This window comes from Argopecten irradians, chromosome 12, assembly GCF_041381155.1.
Source record: "Argopecten irradians isolate NY chromosome 12, Ai_NY, whole genome shotgun sequence".
Taxonomy (NCBI): domain Eukaryota; kingdom Metazoa; phylum Mollusca; class Bivalvia; order Pectinida; family Pectinidae; genus Argopecten; species Argopecten irradians.
The window spans coordinates 7,324,237-7,342,310 of NC_091145.1; the positions used below are offsets into that span (position 1 = coordinate 7,324,237).

At 36.9% G+C, this 18,074-nt stretch overlaps 1 protein-coding gene across 1 annotated transcript; it reads left to right on the forward strand.

Annotated features, from left to right (window-relative positions):
- The first annotated feature begins 3,454 nt into the window (after positions 1 to 3,454).
- Positions 3,455 to 17,404, forward strand: LOC138336226 (slowpoke-binding protein-like). Its single transcript, XM_069285622.1, is given in 14 exon segments — positions 3,455 to 3,600; positions 4,226 to 4,299; positions 4,629 to 4,720; positions 5,249 to 5,326; positions 6,251 to 6,402; positions 6,614 to 6,724; positions 7,564 to 7,659; positions 7,843 to 7,946; positions 8,829 to 8,936; positions 9,119 to 9,203; positions 14,552 to 14,605; positions 15,219 to 15,281; positions 15,581 to 15,645; positions 16,007 to 17,404. Coding segments are annotated over 14 exon segments (1,431 nt in total). The 5' UTR covers positions 3,455 to 3,558; the 3' UTR covers positions 16,314 to 17,404.
- The last annotated feature ends 670 nt before the right edge of the window (positions 17,405 to 18,074 follow it).

Below are 18,074 nucleotides of genomic sequence, written 5' to 3' on the forward strand. Positions count from 1 at the left end.
CAAATGCGGAAGCCAATAACTATATTGGTCTTTGGAAATAATATGGAAAATAAACTATGATGATATGATAGTATTGCTTAACAATTTCAAAATGGTGGAAACGAAACCACGATCCGCGGAGGATTTTCCTCATAATAGTACAAAACACGCGTTCTTTGTAGTCAAACGTAGTAAAACAATGTCACGTGATTATACCTCATTCATGCCATTGGCCGAAATAAATATAGAATTGTATATAGTGGGTAACATAGTTGATCAACAAGAGTGTGTGTTTACTTCCAAATAGAGTGATTTCTCTCTGACCTGGTATTTATACATAATTTGGCCTTATTTTCTCTGTGTTATATGTATATGTTCTGAACCCTAAAGCATGTAATAATATATATACTAATATAAATTTTAGAATTCTACACGAATTTAGCCGGAGTAGCCGATCTTCGCTGATTTTAGATTAGACGGGTTAGACCTATTGAATTGGTCAATTCGTATTATATCATTTATTTAACAAAACGTGAAAATGGCAGTTTTACAACTCATTTCAGTTCATTATTTATAGTAAAACAGTGCATATGTGCAAGTCAAAATGATATGCATGCAATATTGATAACATTTTGGAGTCTAAATATTTTCAAATAAATCAATTTCTCCGAAGAAATGGCAAGCAAACTATCACCATATTTGGAAGTAAACACAAAATCACGTGATCACAAGTTTACCCAGAAATACAATTGTATATTCGGGCCAATGGCATGAATGAGGTATAAGCACGTGACATTTATGTTTGACTACTACGCATGTTTTTACTACAAAAAATAGATGCAGATATATCCCGAGTTTTTGGAGCTAAAACCGCGTCCCTGGAGGGTTTTTAGCCCAAAGGTTGAATATGACCATTAAGACCGTAACAAAAATTCGTTGTGCATTTATATAAGTGTATCGAGGGATGTAAATATTTATGTATATGGACAGGCCAAGCTAACAAGTAAAGCTGGTTTCCCAATGTGTATTGTGTACCTGTACTGTGACCTTTATGGCTTTTAAATTACGTAACTGGTATTTTTCGGGATTCACAAGAAAATACAACATACAAAAATCTTCTCTTTTTTATTTTTTTTTCATCCATTCTTTTAATATAGTATAGTGCGGTTTGTACTACATGGACTTGGTACGAATGCCAATCCATAAAACACACACACAGCTTTGAAACGAATTTTCAACCCACGGTTATATATATTAATAATTCGTTGTACACTTCCGTAGCTCGGGCTAACAGCTACGTACACGCAGGCTAACAGTTTCATGGCCGGGATGTGCAGGATCACATTTTTTTTTTTATTTTGAAATCAAATAATAAAAACTTGAATTAAACAAAATCAACGTCGGATCCTCTGCTGTATGGCTTTTGCTGCATAATACACAGTGCTCTATGAAAGGGTGGCCTTTGATTTCCAACTTTCAAGACCAGATGTTGACATCTTTTAGTTTAGATGTCGACATCAATAACTGACAAGTCGGTGTCACACCCGAGCATAAACACATTAATCGCCGAGTTACCGACTGTCTACATAAATATCTTGGAATCATTAGGTGGGCATGTACATGTGGTTAGTCGACATATTCTTTTGTTTATGTCGACTTCTTCCGATATGATGTCGACTTAATACCTTAACGATGTCGACATTATTAAGTCGTAAGTCGGCAAATCGATGGCAGAAATATGCCACCATAGATGAATTAATTTTTAAGTTGCGCTTTAAAAACCCCAGTGATCTGTTTGCGTTTGCGGTGATATTGTTTATGTGTATATTCCATTTTAGGTTTTTGTAGTGTTAGTTCTAAATATTTACTTGAGATTGTGATTGTGGAGTGTGTAGTTGTGATGTATTTTGTTGCGTTTTGGTGTAACAGTGATGATGTTGCATTAATCTGGATGAAATTTTATTAGCCAATCTGTTTTCCATTGTGCTGCTGCGTCCAAATCTTTCTGTAGTTTTATTGTGTCGTCTTTTGTTGTTTATTGTTTTGTATATAATACTGTCGTCTGCGAATAATCTTAGTGTGCTGTCTGCTGCATGGTTTGATGGAAATCATTAATATATAAGAAACAGAATGGGGCCCAGTGATACTAGTGATTACTAATACTACTGAACCCTGTAACTATCTCCACCGATAACGGCAAGTTTTGGCTTCTGACAATGATGACATATGATAATATTGTCTTGTACTTATATATGATGTATGGAGAGTTAACTCAAAAAATTGATTTACATGTATCATAAACTGTTTCAAGAGGAAAAAGTACCGACCAGATAATGTATAACTCATTACACATTAATGCATATACACCAAAAAGCATTGCATTACACATAAGTCTAAATTGAGTGAAATATAAATCAATGATAGTAAAGATGATTAAACACCTAAATAATACACCAAAGACATCAATATCCAGCAACAACAGAGATGTGGTTGGTAAATGTCTGGGAACGGTTTGCCAGAATCGGTCGTGAACGCAGAAACCACGAATGACTTTGAAATCCTGCTGGAAAACCGTTTTAAAGTACCTTCAAGAGAAATCTGAGTTTATACATTTTATATAATAAAGTGGCGTCTCTCAAGGGTGAGTTCTAGGCCCCATTTATTCTTCTTGTTTATAAAAAATGACTTATCATATGATACATATATGAAGAGTATACGGCTTGCTCACCATTCGTTGCAGACTACATCAAAATAATATATGTTCGTATAAAACGGGAAACGGACCTTTTTGTATGTTGGAGGTTTCAAATGAACATGTACATTTATATACAATTCACACATAGGCCTATAAAGTTCTAATATCCTTCAGTGCACCAAATGGATTCAGTTATTTATGTTAATTCACTTTATTTTCTTATTGACATCACCATTAAAAAAATATAATATTGTAACATAATAATTCCTTTATTCAAATTCCTTAATTCTTCCAAAAGTTACCTCAACATATTAGTTACGACGGTAATTTCTTCATATAGTTTCCCATACTTCCATATTTATTAATTCCATCATAGATTAATTTCTTCAAATTTTCATTATTCATAATAAAGGAAAATTTGTTTTCGCACCTTTCTAATTCCGAAATAATATTCAAATTATAAGTTTAACACTCGTGATAAACTTTTTTCATACTGTATCCAGAATTCCAATACTTTCATGACGTTCAAACCAGAGACATGGCCTTACATCATGTACATATCATATAGACATCCTTGTTAAAATGGGGAATTTATTGATTTATTAGGCCTAGTGTTTTCACAGTTGTCGGTTCGACAATTATAGTTTTAATTAAATTTTGGAAACCATTTTAGTTTGCAGAAAACCTACCTGGTACAATGCATGTCAGCAATGTAAGTCTATCACAGTTGTGTCCCTTGAGAAAATAAAATCACCAAGTCAATCAGAATTACCTCGCTTGGCACGCGTGCTTTTTATAGGACGAAGTCACATGACCGTGAAATCATGTGGGTGACAGTTCACGTTTACATGTGATGGAGACCTTAGACAGATGACGGTGTTAGAATGGCAGACGACGTGCAAGAATGGCTTGGCGATCACTTATACGTAAGTAAACAACTCCTGAACACTAAAACTCACTGGTTACATGGATTGGGAGCACATTATTCCAATTATTCATAATTTCAATTGATAATGTGCACTTTATTGAATTCTTCAAAGTTCAATGTAGATTACTTTTGTCACTGGGCAATAGAGGTGATTTTGTTTGTGACTTTTACAAACATTTATGATGAGAAATCATTTGATTAGGAAACTGGCATGGATGCCATGCCCTTTTTTTGATGCTGTAACTTATCACTTTTCTTGTACATAGAATCCTAAGTAGCATGGCTCATAATCTACATGTTGTACCGAGGCTGAACTGGGAGTTACATGTACATTGTACATAATTTGAAAGAAGCTTGTCAGCTGCAGCATCCAGAACAGGTTGAATTATATGATTTTCTTTTCGACCTGATACTGGAGTAATGCATTTTAACAGGCGCCAGGAAGTCAGAAAGTCAATGCTTTTTTTTTCTTTTTTTTTTGAACTGTCTGCTAGGTTCAGGGGAACTTATAAAATATAATAATATTAAAATTCTTTGTCTGAAAGTGATACATTTTCCATTTAATGTGACACACAGTATACAATTGCATTTAAAGTATAATTATCTTATTGTATACTTGACAGGTTCCAATTCTCGTCGGAATTGTCATCGTGGTACTGCTGATTGTTCTCGTCTGGTGTCTGTGTAAGAGATATGGGTAATTTTAAGCTATTGTTATTTGTTTTGTCTCCATCTATTATTTGTCAGATGTCAATACATATCAAACATGTATGCATACAAATTGTATGGTTTTGTGAATGAAAAAATTATTACCATATTATTAACATGAACTCTCATTTGTTATTTCCTGAATAATTCAAGTTATAGCACTAGATGTTTGTGTTAAAGGTATGCATACTTTGAAAAAAATACCATGATAATTGTAGATGTACAAATACACAGGAATTATACTCATACAACTTCTATCATATCAATTTGTTTACAATAGAGTACATTTTATTTTTGGGTTTTGATATTCTACTTCAGGTCCCGATATGACTACAGTGTGTTACGCAGTGATATGGAACTGCCACAAAAAATGGATATGGAGAGACGGGAGCAGCAGAACAGCCTTCGAGGTACAATTTTTTTTTATAGTGAGCTCCATTTGTCGCCCCTTATGTATATCTCCTTTAAATGTGTAATTGATTACCTGTAGATAAAATTGACACCTTTGTGGATTTTTTTTTTTTTTTTTTTTTTGAAAATTTCACAAATAGCATCCCCACTTATAGATCATTGTAGTTATCTCCCTTTAAAAATACATACCATGCAGATGCTAAGACTGCAATTGTCTCCCCTTATTAAAATGTTTTGAAAAAAGAGAAGAATGAAGTTGTCTCTCCTTATAACATAAATTACTTTTCAGTGAAGAATGCAGTTGTCTCCCTCGATGCTCCACCTGTATACAGTACTAATGAAATCTATTGAGAGAAAAAATGAAAATTGTCTCCCCTTATAATGTTTTCTATTGAGAGAAAAATGAAGTATGTCCTCCCTTATAAGATACAAATTACAATGAAGATACTTAGTATATATGTCTCTCCATCACAACATTAAGTATTACTTAAGGTCATTCTAGGTTCATACTAAACTACTTTTTACAGATAATGCATGGATGAATTGTAGTTTCTATATGAGGTCACACCCTCAGTATGACAAGGTCCAGCAGCTGGAGGACATCGGTCAGTATCAGAGTTTTCATTTTACCCATTCATGTGGTGTTGTGTCAACATAATGGCCGTACAATAAAAGGTTTTGTAGCAGGGCTTTTTCTCATTGCTTTGGGAATGGAACCAGTGGCTTTGAATTGGGGAAAATGTGCGACAAAACCAAGATTTGGGAAAAATTATGAAATAAAGCATTGTAACAAATAAGATGTTTTATTTTCAGTGCAGTTTATGTACTTTTCAGAAGCCAATTCACAAATATCTAAAGTCGTAGCTTACTTAGTTCATGCAATATGTTTGGATAGTTTTCAAGAAACTTTGATTTTGGGAAATTTAAAGGCTTGAATTGGGAAAAATTCTGAGGCTTTGAAATGCGAAATGGGGCCGAAAATCGGCCCCAAATCATGCTGGGGAAAAAAGCCCTCTGTAGTGTCAGGAAGATGTCAATATCCTATGATGTTGGGCATAAATAATATCAAAGAGTAATATACTATGGCAATAGTTATGTTTTAAATACTTCAGGATCAGTTAGGATTCCACAGTAATTACAATGAAGTTGATTTTATACCCCCATGAATTTGAAGGCATATTTCAGTCAAACCTGCCTTTACCAATCCACCTCTGGTATTTGAAGGCATTGCTTGGTTTACCACTTTTACAGATCTCAAACCTGACCAATTTGAAACAATTCCACCTCTGTATAAAGACCACCTGGCTAATATAAGACCACTTTCTCTGGGTCGCAAATCATCAATTTCAACAAAACTTGCCCTGTGTATAAAGACCATTTGGCTATATAGACAATTTTTACTTGGTACCTCTTGTGGTCTTTATAAACAAGATTGACTGTAACCTTTCATATTTTCTGTTTTATTTTATTTTTCTATTTTTCCACTATTCTGTATTTCAGTGACAATAAATGTTTTTGTTCTTTTCCAGGGAGTAGAGCAAACAAATTTTGGTTCAGGGTTTTCGACCAGAGAACAAAATCGGAAAAAATTCTGGCAATATCACCAGCAAGTTCAAATATGATTCCATCCTTTAACTTAACAACTAGTAAAAATATGAAAGACATACTTACACTTATTAAGGTAAGCATGGCAAAGTATAACTATTTCTTAGCCAATTGGTTAATGTAAAGTAAATGTAAAAATCTCTTCTTTTTTAAATTAGTCTCAACTAGAAAAATAGGAAAATCTGTATGTCCTATCATGACTGTAGACCTGATTGCCAAAAATGTATAAGAATTACTAGACATGGTCATACTTTAATGCTTTATTTTTTATTTTTCTTTCTCTCCAGCATCCATATTTGTTCCCTCTGTCTGACGTAGACTTTGTGGTAGATCAGCGACTCGTTGTCACTGTCGTACCTGTGTCTATGAGGGGCTCACTAAAAGATTATATCTATCAGGTAAGAATTTAAAGATCAGCAACTTTACTAATGTTCTGGTAAAGTATTATATATGTATTATAATGTTTTAATATAAAGCTCTTGAACTAAGTTACCAAACACTGTATAATGTATTCCGTCTTTGCACATTATAGAGTTAGCTCTCTTGCGGGTAGGTATCGATGGTTACGTAATTTTTTGTGAACACAATTTACGTCATTTTCTCCAAAAAGTATGACGCTATGCTCGCAAACACATGACGTCACAATCAATACCTACCGGCAAGGACAGATAACTCTGTAATATGCAAATACGGAATAAGAGTTCCTGCAACAATGTTAAAGGTATAGCACAAAGAGACACTTTTGAAACATAACGTCGTGTCTAACATCTAAATTCCGATACGCAGTTTACCTGATGCTGAGGATTACATATTCAAAGTTGTGATTATGACAATATAAAATGTTTAAATTACATTTCAATAGTCATCGATGTCAAAAGCCTACCTATTTTTGATATTTTAATAAACAAATGTTTTGACAAAATCAGCCCTAAAATCCATCGACAGTCAGCAATATAACATCCAATAAAAAAACGGCTGACTAGTCGACTTTCATATTCCGACTTTGCATATTACAGAGTTATCTGCACTTGCAGGTAGGTATTGATTGTGACGTCATGTGTTTGTGATCGTAACATCATATGTTTCGGAGAAAATGACGTGAATTGCGCTCACAAAATAATGACGTAATAATCGATACCTACCCGCAAGGGAGATAACTCTGTAATATGCAAAGACGGAATTATGGGAGTATATGAGAGTCTGTGAGACTGCTACATAAATTGTATTTGTGTTTCAGAGTAGGTTTAATGAGCAGTACTCAATTAAGTATAGACTGCGGAGTCGAGGACTCGCTCCAAATCAAGTGAAGCTTTTTGGCCGTCAGGTGCTCGAGGTATGTAATACACTATAATTACTCTGTGTCTATATTCCTAAATCTGGGTTAGAGATACATGCTCACCTATTGATAATGATGTAATAAAATACAGAATTTTTTATGTAACACCATTTCATCTATATACACTTGTACTACAATTGAAGCATTTGATAACTTATATATTTCTGACACATTGTTTAGGCGTTGATAATGCTTGAAGGAAAAGGTTTCCCTCCACATGGCCATGTACAGGTCTTGATAACATCCTCTTCTCTGAAGGACTGCTGCAGGAAATTCACAAACATGTATTTCGTTTCTCTGTCTCTTCACTAGGCAATATTTCTTTCATATGAATTGAAACCCGATCAATAATTTTAGCTAGAGTCGCAGAAAAAAAGCAAACTTATCACCCACCTTCACTGTTTAATTAACATGTATTTCATATCGCGGGTGTTTCCCAACGTGTATATTATAATATTATATGCGCCAGAGTTCGAAATGAATTTTCTGTCATCGTACATTACAACAAGTTTGGTTTATCTCATCTATACAACTTAAGTCACACCGATATATAACTTCGGTTCATTAATGTCCATTAAGAAACACCTCAGCTCCGGGGAAAGGTAGTATTACATTGGACTCATCTTTACAACTAACCATATACTTTTCCACTGTAACCTCAGGATATATACAGACACTTTTTTACACCAGTACAGATTTTCCCACTCTTACTCTTATTTTAGCGCTTTTCGCACCAGAAACGCCACACTATAATGATTATTGCAAGAATTCATCAGTGTGTCAACCTGACAATGATTGCTTTTGTGCTAAAATTAGATTGTATCAAAATAAGTATATCTAAGTAGTTTACCAGGTTTTAATTGAAACGGTTAATAAAATGTGTACAATAACTTGAATGATTATGTAGGCATAATATCTTAGTAAGAACAAACATTCTAGATACAGTAGTAGTTCTAATCGTCATGTAATTTAGGCACACAGTAGTTTATTTTCCCCCTACATTCAAGGTCACAACTTTAATTAAAAAACAAGAAACCTTCAAAGGTCAGGTCTACCTAAATTGAGGTTTATTTGGTTTGGGAAAGTTCTTTTAAGAAAGCATATTTTATGAAGTAACTATTTCTTTAATGTTGTACCTGAAGATTTAACCTTTAATTGTTTAACAGGTTGGGCGGCTGTGAGAATGTTTTCCTGGGATTTACATCACGACTGTATCCAATAATCAAACGAAAGATAAAAGAAGATAAAGATATAGATGTTATAAGTTTTGGTGAGTCAGGTAACAGGTGTTCTAATGTAACAGGTAGAGGTGAGTTACCCACCCAAACCTAATGATCTAGACAGGTGTTCTAATGTACAGGTAGAGGTGAGTTACCCACCCCAAACCTAACGATCTAGACAGGTGTTCTAATGTACAGGTAGAGGTGAGTTACCCACCCAAAACCTAACGATCTAGACAGGTGTTCTAATGTACAGGTAGAGGTGAGTTACCCAACCCCAAACCTAACGATCTAGACAGGTGTTCTAATGAACAGGTAGAGGTGAGTTACCCACCCCAAACCTAACGATCTAGACAGGTGTTCTAATGTACAGGTAGAGGTGAGTTACCCACCCCAAACCTAACGATCTAGACAGGTGTTCTAATGAACAGGTAGAGGTGAGTTACCCACCCCAAACCTAACGATCTAGACAGGTGTTCTAATGTACAGGTAGAGGTGAGTTACCCACCCCAAACCTAACAATCTAGACAGGTGTTCTAATGTACAGGTAGAGGTGAGTGTACAGGTAGAGGTGAGTTACCCACCCCAAACCTAACGATCTAGACAGGTGTTCTAATGAACAGGTAGAGGTGAGTTACCCACCCCAAACCTAACGATCTAGACAGGTGTTCTAATGTACAGGTAGAGGTGAGTTACCCACCCCAAACCTAACGATCTAGACAGGTGTTCTAATGAACAGGTAGAGGTGAGTTACCCACCCCAAACCTAACGATCTAGACAGGTGTTCTAATGTACAGGTAGAGGTGAGTTACCCACCCCAAACCTAACAATCTAGACAGGTGTTCTAATGAACAGGTAGAGGTGAGTTACCCACCCCAAACCTAACGATCTAGACAGGTGTTCTAATGTACAGGTAGAGGTGAGTTACCCACCCCAAACCTAACGATCTAGACAGGTGTTCTAATGTACAGGTAGAGGTGAGTTACCCACCCAAACCTAACGATCTAGACAGGTGTTCTAATGTACAGGTAAGAGGTGAGTTACCCACCCCAAACCTAACAATCTAGACAGGTGTTCTAATGTACAGGTAGAAGTGAGTTACCCACCCCAAACCTAACAATCTAGACAGGTGTTCTAATGTACAGGTAGAGGTGAGTTACCCACCCCAAACCTAACGATCTAGACAGGTGTTCTAATGTACAGGTAGAGGTGAGTTACCCACCCCAAACCTAACAATCTAGACAGGTGTTCTAATGTACAGGTAAGAGGTGAGTTACCCACCCCAAACCTAACGATCTAGACAGGTGTTCTAATGTACAGGTAGAGGTGAGTTACCCACCCCAAACCTAACGATCTAGACAGGTGTTCTAATGAACAGGTAGAGGTGAGTTACCCACCCCAAACCTAACGATCTAGACAGGTGTTCTAATGTACAGGTAGAGGTGAGTTACCCACCCCAAACCTAACGATCTAGACAGGTGTTCTAATGTACAGGTAGAGGTGAGTTACCCACCCCAAACCTAACGATCTAGACAGGTGTTCTAATGTACAGGTAGAGGTAGACAGGTGTTCTAATGTACAGGTAGAGGTGAGTTACCCACCCCAAACCTAACGATCTAGACAGGTGTTCTAATGTACAGGTAGAGGTGAGTTACCCACCCCAAACCTAACGATCTAGACAGGTGTTCTAATGTACAGGTAGAGGTGAGTTACCCACCCCAAACCTAACAATCTAGACAGGTGTTCTAATGTACAGGTAGAGGTGAGTTACCCACCCCAAACCTAACGATCTAGACAGGTGTTCTAATGTACAGGTAGAGGTGAGTTACCCACCCCAAACCTAACGATCTAGACAGGTGTTCTAATGTACAGGTAGAGGTGAGTTACCCACCCCAAACCTAACGATCTAGACAGGTGTTCTAATGAACAGGTAGAGGTGAGTTACCCACCCCAAACCTAACGATCTAGACAGGTGTTCTAATGAACAGGTAGAGGTGAGTTACCCACCCCAAACCTAAACGATCTAGACAGGTGTTCTAATGTACAGGTAGAGGTGAGTTACCCACCCCAAACCTAACAATCTAGACAGGTGTTCTAATGTACAGGTAGAGGTGAGTTACCCACCCAAACCTAACAATCTAGACAGGTGTTCTAAGTACAGTAGAGGTGAGTTACCACCCCAAACCTAACGATCTAGACAGGTGTTCTAATGAACAGGTAGAGGTGAGTTACCCACCCCAAACCTAACGATCTAGACATCTAATGACAGTAGAGGTGAGTTCAAACCTGATCTAGACAGGTGTTCTAATGACAGGTAGAGGTGAGTTACCCACCCCAAACCTAACGATCTAGACAGGTGTTCTAATGTACAGGTAGAGGTGAGTTACCCACCCCAAACCTAACAATCTAGACAGGTGTTCTAATGTACAGGTAGAGGTGAGTTACCCACCCCAAACCTAACAATCTAGACAGGTGTTCTAATGTACAGGTAGAGGTGAGTTACCCACCCCAAACCTAACGATCTAGACAGGTGTTCTAATGTACAGGTAGAGGTGAGTTACCCACCCCAAACCTAACAATCTAGACAGGTGTTCTAATGTACAGGTAGAGGTGAGTTACCCACCCCAAACCTAACGATCTAGACAGGTGTTCTAATGTACAGGTAGAGGTGAGTTACCCACCCCAAACCTAACGATCTAGACAGGTGTTCTAATGTACAGGTAGAGGTGAGTTACCCACCCCAAACCTAACGATCTAGACAGGTGTTCTAATGTACAGGTAGAGGTGAGTTACCCACCCCAAACCTAACAATCTAGACAGGTGTTCTAATGTACAGGTAGAGGTGAGTTACCCACCCCAAACCTAACGATCTAGACAGGTGTTCTAATGAACAGGTAGAGGTGAGTTACCCACCCCAAACCTAACAATCTAGACAGGTGTTCTAATGTACAGGTAGAGGTGAGTTACCCACCCCAAACCTAACGATCTAGACAGGTGTTCTAATGTACAGGTAGAGGTGAGTTACCCACCCCAAACCTAACAGGTAGAGGTGAGTTACCCACCCCAAACCTAACGATCTAGACAGGTGTTCTAATGTACAGGTAGAGGTGAGTTACCCACCCCAAACCTAACAATCTAGACAGGTGTTCTAATGAACAGGTAGAGGTGAGTTACCCACCCCAAACCTAACGATCTAGACAGGTGTTCTAATGTACAGGTAGAGGTGAGTTACCCACCCCAAACCTAACGATCTAGACAGGTGTTCTAATGTACAGGTAGAGGTGAGTTACCCACCCCAAACCTAACGATCTAGACAGGTGTTCTAATGAACAGGTAGAGGTGAGTTACCCACCCCAAACCTAACGATCTAGACAGGTGTTCTAATGTACAGGTAGAGGTGAGTTACCCACCCCAAACCTAACGATCTAGACAGGTGTTCTAATGTACAGGTAGAGGTGAGTTACCCACCCCAAACCTAATGATCTAGACAGGTGTTCTAATGTACAGGTAGAGGTGAGTTACCCACCCCAAACCTAACAATCTAGACAGGTGTTCTAATGTACAGGTAGAGGTGAGTTACCCACCCCAAACCTAACGATCTAGACAGGTGTTCTAATGAACAGGTAGAGGTGAGTTACCCACCCCAAACCTAACAATCTAGACAGGTGTTCTAATGAACAGGTAGAGGTGAGTTACCCACCCCAAACCTAACGATCTAGACAGGTGTTCTAATGTACAGGTAGAGGTGAGTTACCCACCCCAAACCTAACGATCTAGACAGGTGTTCTAATGTACAGGTAGAGGTGAGTTACCCACCCCAAACCTAACGATCTAGACAGGTGTTCTAATGTACAGGTAGAGGTGAGTTACCCACCCCAAACCTAACGATCTAGACAGGTGTTCTAATGTACAGGTAGAGGTGAGTTACCCACCCCAAACCTAACGATCTAGACAGGTGTTCTAATGTACAGGTAGAGAGGTGAGTTACCCACCCCAAACCTAACGATCTAGACAGGTGTTCTAATGTACAGGTAGAGGTGAGTTACCCACCCCAAACCTAACGATCTAGACAGGTGTTCTAATGTACAGGTAGAGGTGAGTTACCCACCCCAAACCTAACGATCTAGACAGGTGTTCTAATGTACAGGTAGAGGTGAGTTACCCACCCCAAACCTAACAATCTAGACAGGTGTTCTAATGTACAGGTAGAGGTGAGTTACCCACCCCAAACCTAACGATCTAGACAGGTGTTTCTAATGAACAGGTTAGAGGTGAGTTACCCACCCCAAACCTAACGATCTAGACAGGTGTTCTAATGTACAGTTAGAGGTGAGTTACCCACCCCAAACCTAACGATCTAGACAGGTGTTCTAATGAACAGGTTAGAGGTGAGTTACCCACCCCAAACCTAACGATCTAGACAGGTGTTCTAATGTACAGTAGAGGTGAGTTACCCACCCCAAACCTAACGATCTAGACAGGTGTTCTAATGTACAGGTAGAGGTGAGTTACCCACCCCAAACCTAACGATCTAGACAGGTGTTCTAATGTACAGGTAGAGGTGAGTTACCCATCCCCAAACCTAACGATCTAGACAGGTGTTCTAATGTACAGGTAGAGGTGAGTTACCCACCCCAAACCTAACGATCTAGACAGGTGTTCTAATGTACAGGTAGAGGTGAGTTACCCACCCCAAACCTAACGATCTAGACAGGTGTTCTAATGTACAGGTAGAGGTGAGTTACCCACCCCAAACCTAACGATCTAGACAGGTGTTCTAATGTACAGGTAGAGGTGAGTTACCCACCCCAAACCTAACGATCTAGACAGGTGTTCTAATGTACAGGTAGAGGTGAGTTACCCACCCCAAACCTAACAATCTAGACAGGTGTTCTAATGTACAGGTAGAGGTGAGTTACCCACCCCAAACCTAACGATCTAGACAGGTGTTCTAATGAACAGGTAGAGGTGAGTTACCCACCCCAAACCTAACGATCTAGACAGGTGTTCTAATGAACAGGTAGAGGTGAGTTAATTACTACAGCCTAAGTATATTTATTTTTCTTTGGTTTGTTGAGCCTTATAGTTAGAAAAATGAAATGTCTCACATTCTTTCAGTTACCATGGAAACATAATCGAGGGATGGGGGTAATTATAGTTAATTATAATTTGTAAATGACTTACAGTTCTAATTAACACTATTCTAACTTATATTAAATAATGTTAAGATGATGTTTGAAAACATTATGACAAAATCTTGTATTCAAACAACTTTTGGATGACTGTGCAGCTTTTGTATGGTTATGTGAAAACAATGTGTAAACAAATACCGTATTCAACCCAATAAGCGCCCAGGGCATTTGAAAAATTGAAAAAATGAAATGGTGCTTAATAAGACGAAATTATTGAAAACTTATACAGTTTTGTGTAGTTTTGGTCTTTATTTCTGCCCAGGAAATTGAAATTGAGGTCTCAAAAAGGACAAGGGCGCTTATTTGATTGAATATGGTACCAAAATCTAGTATCTATTATAAACGACAGGTCGTTTTGATCACTACTGTAATACTAATTCTATGACTACAGAGAAATATGAAAAAAAAATTTAGACAACGGAGATCTGAAAATATATACATATAACCTTTAACTTCCATAACCAATTTTATTTACAGATGCTCAACTACATATTTAGTAATGACTCTGGGAGGTATCCCAGTTTGCAAGATGTAAGTATAATTATCGTCAACATCTAAAAGCTATTAAAAATATACTCCAATTCCAATTAAAGACAAATGTATCTGTGTAAACTAAAATAAGCCACTGATACAATCAAGAGACTTTCTCTTGTGTTGTGTATTTATAATGGTGTTTGATGTTTTAGTTTTACTTTGTCAGCACTAACTCGACTTTCAGTCTAAACATTTTTGCAATGTACTTCTATATACACAGTTACTTACAAAAATGCATTTTTCACTTCATATGTTCACTCATGAATATATCTGCAAAGATAATCAATTAAAATGAAATAAGCAAATATTTCAACACCACAAATAATTTCAATTTTACAGTTTCTGTCAAACCTGTCTATAAAGGATTCAACATAAAAGTTCTTTATGGACAGGTGTCCTTTATACATAGCTCAATTATATAATAAATTGGGCAAATTGGGATTGATGATTCTGTTCGTAATAGACAGGTGTCCTTGTTAGCAGGTTTGACTATATAGACTAAGAGATTTCATCTGCCAATACCTTAGTATCAGAGATTTGCAACTTTTGTTAAACTTTTCCTGGTAAAAAATGGATTCTTGTTATAGATATTTCCTTGAATGGTTTACAGATATGCCAACAGCCGTTTTTCTGTATTCACCTCCCAGAGTTGGATCTATATAACCCTGCCCCAGTGAGTCTCATTTTGATATAAAATTGGTAGAATTAATCATAACAGGTAATGGAAATTAAATTAAAAAAACAATTATGTATTTTTTTTCAATTAGCTAGATGTTATACTTTTATGTTGATCATAAATACTATAATCTTTTAAGTACAAGATCCAAATGAGAAAAAAAGAAATTTGAAATTCTGTCCAGAATTTTTTTATATTCTTTTGTTAAGGAGTATATATTAGATGCCTTGATATAGATAAGGGGTATTTGTCTCTGTACAGTTGCCATGACATCCTGTTAATTTATTGTTTCACAGATTAGTTTGTCCTCTACTATGAAGTCTCTATTAAAAGCCATACGTAAAGGGAAGCCACTGCCAAAGTAAGTTGTCATATATATGCAGAGATTCATATAGGTGCCATGCTAGTTGCCTAGTGGTTAAAATGTATATTTACTGACATATATTCCTAATTATTATGATAAAATTTATTATTGTTTTAGGGCTCAATCATATGTGCAATTGTCATAGAAAAAAAAAGGTTTCATAGGAGTTTATTCTGAAAAGATAAGGTCCTCTGAGGTACAATTTCAACTTAAAGAATTTCATAAGGTCTGATATTGTGTAATGTTTAGTTTAAAACCTAAAATATATTTTGTTTACAGGTTAGAAGAATAATGATATGAGATTGCCTTCAAAAAACTGTTACACATTCAATTTACTGTCAATTTTGTGTTCTTGCAGGAAAACTAAAAGGAAGTCCTCCATGTCAGCAGAGAAAAGAACACCCACACCTCCCTCAACCAGCAACTCCTCCAATGGAGCGCCTCCCCCTCCTCCTCCTCTGCCTCCGGCAGGAGTGCCCCCACCCCCACCTCCCCCTCCCCCTGCTGGACCTCCTGCCCCTGGGCCACCCCCGCCCCCACCCCCACCGAGCTCGTCTGCTCCACCCCCATCATCATCAGGGAGGACCGCTCTACTCAGCTCCATCAGACAGGGTATGAAGCTGAAGAAAGCTGTGACTGTAGATAAAAGTGCTCCCAGGCTATGATCTCTGAACTTTGACCTCTGACCTGACCTAGGTTAACTTACTAAATGCTGTTTATCAACATACCTATATAGAAAACCACCACTTAACATCTATGTTATATGCACATGGCCAGTGAAAAACTACCTATTACTACATACTTTATTCTATACAATGCATATGTTATGTTGTGTAGTTACTTTGGAAATACATATATCTATTCTACTTTGTAAGTACATGGTATTATATTGCATCCTTGATATTACATGGGTTACTATCACCGTAGTAATATCCACCCCTGGACTTTGTCATAGCAAACCTGACGACTCTGTGTATAAAAACAGACAATAGGTAGTTTGGCTTGTACATTAAAGAATTGAATAATGGTACACTGTGGTGGACAGTATGGCTTTGAAGTTGAGCATCGCTGTCAGTGTAATTACAAAAGGAAGTCTCTGCAGGCCTGTGATTGCAATGGTCATACTTTTTTAATGGTGTTGAAAATTATAACAGGGTTTTTGGGAATGTTCTGATCTCGGTGACTTTAAATGTACAGATGGTTGTTAATACTACATGTGAATCATTTAATCTGTTCAGGGTTAAATTAAAATGAGATGTGACATTTGTCAAGTTTGAGAATTTGACAGCTAGATTTAGATTTTGTTTTGGCTCAAAAGGAAATGCGTTGTCTATTAATTTAAGATATTCACATGTGTGAAACAATGAGTGTTTATTATTTCAGAATATTTATTATAGAATAATAGTTTGTGATTTTATTTATTAGACAGTATACGGTGCTATAACCTTAACTGAGAAAGAAAGTCCCAGCTTTGGTGTTTGTTAATTATATGTTGTTTACATCATGTTATATATACATGTATATATTTTGCACAACATATTATGTAATTGATTATATGTTTGTTTTGTACGCTAAAGTATGTACTTAAAATACATGACATTATTTTATATTAAACCTACGCTTTTTGAAATGCCCTCAGAATAGCTTTGCAGTATTAATTTACTCACAGTGTTCATTTAACAGCATTTTACTTAAGAAGTTAAAAATGCACATTTTTGTGGCTTAATTTATACTCGAAACACCTGGTGAAAATGTATATCAGTATGAAAAATGTTATTAATGTCTTGTACAGGGAATACAAGTAGAAAATATATTGTGTATACCTCGATAATATGTTGTTTCACTCTGTTACTAATTATATATAAGTGACATTGAATTACGATCTCTACGGTCCATACTTCCCTTCGTTTTACTTCACCAGAACTGACTGAGTAAAACTAAGGGAAGTATCTCTGTTAGATCAGACTCGTTAAATCGGTGCTTACAGTGTTGTGACTAGGATATTTTTAACAGTGGTAATATTATGGTTGTGAATATATGATTGTGCAGTATATTGTTTAATGAACAAACGTTAAGTAGATAGGATGTTTCCTACATCATATCTGTATTTTTGTAACAGTAGTAATCAAATTTGACATTTATCTATAGACTTGAGTATTGACTTTGTGCCAAAGATTTCAGCTCTGACCCATCATAAAACATTCAGTCATGTTAATTCACAGTTTTAAATCCAACACAGGTTAATTGAATTTTAAAAACAGAAAACTTTAAACTGCAAATAAGGTTCAATCATGTGAAATTTTCAAAAAAATAATTTTCCATCTTCCCCTTCTAATCGCAAATATAAACCTGTCTTATATAGCTACAACTAATGGCAATAAGTACAAATGTAAGCATCCCAGTGTTTTAAAGTAAGTATTTTCACT